The 4,904-nt window shown below is 39.6% G+C and overlaps 1 protein-coding gene across 1 annotated transcript; it reads left to right on the top strand.

Moving 5' to 3' along the window:
* The first annotated feature begins 587 nt into the window (after positions 1-587).
* Positions 588-3,720, top strand: LOC144573139 (uridine 5'-monophosphate synthase / UMP synthase (PYRE-F) (UMPS)). The gene is made up of 7 exons (XM_078322838.1): positions 588-1,251; positions 1,717-1,944; positions 2,083-2,166; positions 2,285-2,367; positions 2,455-2,542; positions 2,663-2,917; positions 3,370-3,720. Exons 1-7 carry the CDS (start codon positions 676-678, stop codon positions 3,496-3,498), a joined length of 1,443 nt encoding a protein of 480 aa, XP_078178964.1. The 5' UTR covers positions 588-675; the 3' UTR covers positions 3,499-3,720.
* The last annotated feature ends 1,184 nt before the right edge of the window (positions 3,721-4,904 follow it).

Raw genomic sequence — 4,904 nt, 5'->3', positions numbered from 1 at the left:
TGTGCAGGCATTTAGAAGTATGATGTGTCGCTTATCTGCGCAGTACAAAACTTGTTAAAAAAACGCTTTTTACTAAGTTACTTAAATTGAGGTGCTTGATATCATAAAAATATACAAAAAATAATGTATATAATATATTTTTAACCAAAATAAAAAAAAATATACAAACAAAAATCACCGAGTTATAGAGACCACACGGACCAACACTAAGAGCACCACAGAAAACTAGACTCTTGGCCGCACGGGCTGACCAATCCACCAAGCCCGCTGCACGCGTCCCTATATGCGTCTCACCGTGCCGAATCCAAATCATCCCAGGTACCTGATGTACAAGTGATAAATATGGACCGTTCATTTCATTTGACACGAATCACAAAGCAAACCACTTACAGTTCTCATAGGCACCGCATTGAGTTGGATCTGACTGAGATTAATCTGGATTATTCATTTTTTTCATTTTCACCTCAGGTGACACGGACTCCTCACGTGCCAAGGTACCAAGCGAGAAAATTAAAATTAAAAGATAGAATCGTCTAATATATTTTTTAAACCATAGGCTAAAAGAAATGGTTCTACTACATATATCATAAATCAATTGCATCAATCCAGCATCTAGTTCCTCGCGCCGCACTCAGTCACTCTTTCTTCCTCCACCTCCAAAACCTCTCAAAAACCATGGACAAAGCTTCCTTGGAAACCCTAATTCTCGAGCTCCACGACATAGAAGCCGTCAAGCTCGGCTCTTTCACGCTCAAATCTGGCATCGTTTCGCCAATCTATATCGACCTGCGCCTAATCGTCTCCTATCCTTCCCTTCTTATTCGCATCTCCGACCTCCTCTCCCAGCTCGCCGCGCCACTCGCTTTCTCTCTCGTATGCGGCGTGCCCTACACTGCTCTCCCCATTGCTTCTGTCTTCTCTACCGCCAAAACTATCCCCATGCTGATGCGGCGCAAGGAGGTGAAGTCGTACGGAACCGGGAAATTGATCGAAGGTAAGTACGAGAAGGGGGAGAAAGTGCTGATCATAGAGGATTTGGTGACAAGCGGGGCCTCTGTGTTGGAGACGGCTGGGCCACTGAGGGAGCTGGGGTTGGAGGTGGGAGATGCAATTGTTGTAATTGATAGGGAGCAAGGCGGGAGGGAGAATTTGGCAAAAAATGGAATTCAATTGCACGCCATTGTGAAGCTCTCTGATGTCTTGAGTGTGCTATTGTCGAAAGGCAGGATCAGTGAAGAGAAAGCAGAGGAGGTAATAACTGGTTTAAGACTTTAAGTGATGTCATGTATATGTTGGATAGTTGCACGTTTTCTATTTGCATGTGGATGCGATGAGACCTGTCATTTCTAATGTTTGCAACCAAGCCCCAACTTTATTGGGATATTTGCAGAATTGCCTTCTTTTTTATTGGAATTAATGTATACTCTTAAAATTACAACTTGATCACTGGCTTTAATTGCAAGGTTCAAGGGAACCATGTTATAAGCTAATATCTAGTGATAATTATCAAGCCTGCAAGCAGCTTTAAGCAGCTTCTGGTGAATTTTTTAGTACTCTTTTCCAAATTAGCCAAAAGATTTTGGTCGCCATTTGAAAATTTGAGGATAACTGGGTGTGATCTTTCACTTAAAATTTGGTACTAAGTGCTCTTGCTCATGTTAGTATTTTCTACTGATTTTAATTGCTCATCTCATGTATAAATTGTGCCTATAATAGGTGAGGAATTTCTTGGATGCAAATCGGAGTGTGGCTGTTCCAAAACCAGCTGCAGAGGTGGCAGTCAAAGCACCGGCTAAGGTTCGGATTCCTTATGGAGAAAGGGCAAAACTGTCAAAGAACCCAGCAGGAAAGAGGCTATTTGAAGTGATGGAGGCTAAACAGACTAACCTCTGTGTGGCTGCCGATGTGGCAACTGCCAAAGAGTTGCTTGAAATAGCTGATAAGGTTAGTCAAATTCCTATAACATTTCATAATAATTCCTTTTTCTTAGTTCTAAAGCATTTATGTAGGTAAATATAATTGCAGATGGATTTTGTATTGCTAAGATTTCAATTTGTTTGATGGTTTTCATATCTTGTGTAGGTTGGACCAGAAATTTGCTTATTGAAGACCCATGTCGACATTTTGTCTGATTTTACACCTGAATTTGGTTCTCAACTCCGTCAAGTGAGTAGTATCCTTGCTATTTTTTGTTACACTTTCTTATTATTAGCCTTCTCCAGTGTGTAACTCTAGTTCTTCAATCAAATATATCTGACTCAATTTTATTTCCATCTCGCTAAAGATTGCAGATAAGCACAATTTCTTGATCTTTGAAGATCGCAAGTTCGCTGACATTGGTAATACTGTAACCATGCAATACGAAGGGTGAGTTCGTAAACTATTATCAGATTTATATTTTGTTTCCTTGTCCGTAGATCTATAACTAAAGAGTTCGCTCCAATCTTGTTGTAGAGGAATATTTCGCATTTTGGATTGGGCCGATATAACCAATGCACACATCATCCCTGGACCAGGAATTGTTGATGGTCTCAAGTTGAAGGTTCATTTAATCTTTTCTATAGCAATAAAGCTTTTTAATTCAACATTATCAGTTTAAGCAATCAAATCTAACTTGCATTGCTCTTTTTATTTCTTTTCTTTTGTCATTGTAAAAAACTAGGGTTTGTCAAAGGGAAGGGGGCTACTTTTGTTGGCTGAGATGAGCTCGAAAGGCAACCTCGCACAGGGAGATTACACAGAAGCTGCAGTAAAAATAGCAGAGCAGCATTCTGATTTTGTAATTGGGTTTATATCTGTTAACCCAGCATCATGGAAGTGGGGCCCATCTGATCCATCTTTCATTCATGCAACACCTGGTGTACAAATGGTTTCTGGTGGCGACTCTTTGGGCCAACAATACAACACTCCTTATTCGGTAAGTTTTGGTTATTTCACTCCCTTATTTTATTTTTGTTACGTATATTATACTGTATGGGTGCATTGATAATTGATTTCCTGAGTTTGGCACCAAGGAAGACCCTAAAAAAGAAAGAAAAAAAAGACACAAATCAAGCTTGACTTGAGAAACAAAAGGCATACAAATTGTTTATAGCCAGAGGCCGATTTAAATTAGACTACATTAGTTTATTCGACCCCGTTAATCTCAATATTCTGGTTCTGCCCTGTTCATAGCAACTATTGCACAACTGGTATGATGTCTGGTACATCGTCATAATCAGCAAGTATTGTAATTTTGCAAACTTGACCTCTTAGTTTCAGCATTAGTGTACCTATATGAGTCTTGAAGGCAAGCATTACTGTACCTATGCAAGTCCTAATGGTACAATCTTAAATTTCTATACTAAGAAAAATCATTGATGAGTGCAGGTGATAAATGATAGGGGCAGTGATGTAATCATAGTTGGTCGTGGGATTATAAAGGCTAGTAACCCCGCTGAAACTGCAAGAGAGTACCGGGTTCAAGGATGGGAGGCATACAAAGCCAGCTGCCCTTAAGTCTTCTATGAATTACTTAAAAAGCCCAGTGAATTAATAATGACCTATTGCTTTTGATTCAAGTGATTTGGTTAAGGGAGTATTTTGTTGCCGCATAATATATATTAGTGCAGTAGGATTTATGCCAGGTATTTAGTAAATTCTGGTGGCCTGAAATTTTGAGGTTATTTCCTTGTGCACTTGATGTAACAGTAATACTCCAATGAGGATTTTTTTTGTTCACCAAGAGGGTTTTGATGTGAGCCAAATTCTCTTGTGCATGATTACTGTTGTCAGTATTTGGTGTTTGTTTTGTGCGCGTGCATTCGTGTGCTTGTGGTGTTTCTGCCGATTTGGGATTTTAAATGGAAACTATTTATATTTCTGCTTGGAGATAAGGATGAGTGCATGGTATGGTATGGTATGGTATGGTATGGTATGTAACAGTAGCTACTAGGAGTTCAATTTGTAAGGGGACTAGAAAGGAAGGGGTGAGGAATGAGTCCAGTCTAGCAGGAGCGAGACACCAGCTAGAGAGGGAGATAAATTGAACTAGGGCTGAGCCGAGTTTGAGCAATTGAGCGAGTTACCTCCAACTCGAACTCGGCTCGTTTAATAAACGAGTGAGCCAACTCGAGTTGAGATGATAATAACGAGTTGTAGAGCCAATTCGAACTCAGCTCGTTATCAACTCGAGTTAGCTCACAACTCGTTTAACCAGTGATAGCATTACAACACAAGTTCAAACTCAGTTCGTTATCAACTCGAGTTGGCTCACAACTCGTTTATAACTCATTTAATCAGTGATAGTGTTACAACACAAGTTCAAACATATTTTACACGAATCTCAAAGCACAAATAACAATCTAGAGATTCGGGTTTGATTATTTTGGGATTTATTGTGACCAATACTGTGTAACTTTATGTAACTCGAGTTATAAATGAGTGAGTTGGGACCAACTCGAACTCAGCTCATTTATTAAACGAGTTGGCCAACTCGAGTTGTAAATGAGCTGAGTTGTAAATGAACCGAGTTAAACGAGCTGTAAATGAGCGAGTTACGAGTTCGAGCTTTTTTGCCCAGCCCTAAATTGAACCAAACATTGCAGATTAATTTTTCGTTTACTGCGTGTAGTGGTTGGTACAATTAAAAGTTGCACTTTTGCATTTTCTTTTATTGGGAGTGAGAGGTTGCTAGTAAAAGTTGCACTATGACAATTTCTTTTTAAATTGACATTTAAACCAGAATTTATGGGCAGCTAATGAAAATCGTAGCAGAGCTTGTATGTTGACAACAACCATAGCATGATACCTTGCTGCCTTTCGAAAGCCGCAAGGCAACCCTCAATTCTACCGCCATTACGATTAGTGGTGCTATTCTCTTGAGGTAGCTGTCAACATAAATATAAGAATCTTCAATCTTCTCT

The sequence above is a fragment of the Carex rostrata genome, chromosome 21 (assembly GCF_964058835.1).
Source record: "Carex rostrata chromosome 21, lpCarRost1.2, whole genome shotgun sequence".
Lineage (NCBI taxonomy): Eukaryota > Viridiplantae > Streptophyta > Magnoliopsida > Poales > Cyperaceae > Carex > Carex rostrata.
Note: the sequence above shows the minus strand (reverse complement) of the source record. Positions and strands in the feature narration are given on the sequence as shown.

Bases quoted from the DNA above. Each gene is read 5' to 3' on its own strand.
- LOC144573139 (XM_078322838.1), top strand. From the start codon at position 676: ATGGACAAAGCTTCCTTGGAAACCCTAATTCTCGAGCTCCACGACATA. The intron at 2,543-2,662 runs GTTCATTTAATC...GTAAAAAACTAG, and splicing joins TTGATGGTCTCAAGTTGAAG to GGTTTGTCAAAGGGAAGGGG. The intron at 2,918-3,369 runs GTAAGTTTTGGT...TGATGAGTGCAG, and splicing joins AATACAACACTCCTTATTCG to GTGATAAATGATAGGGGCAG.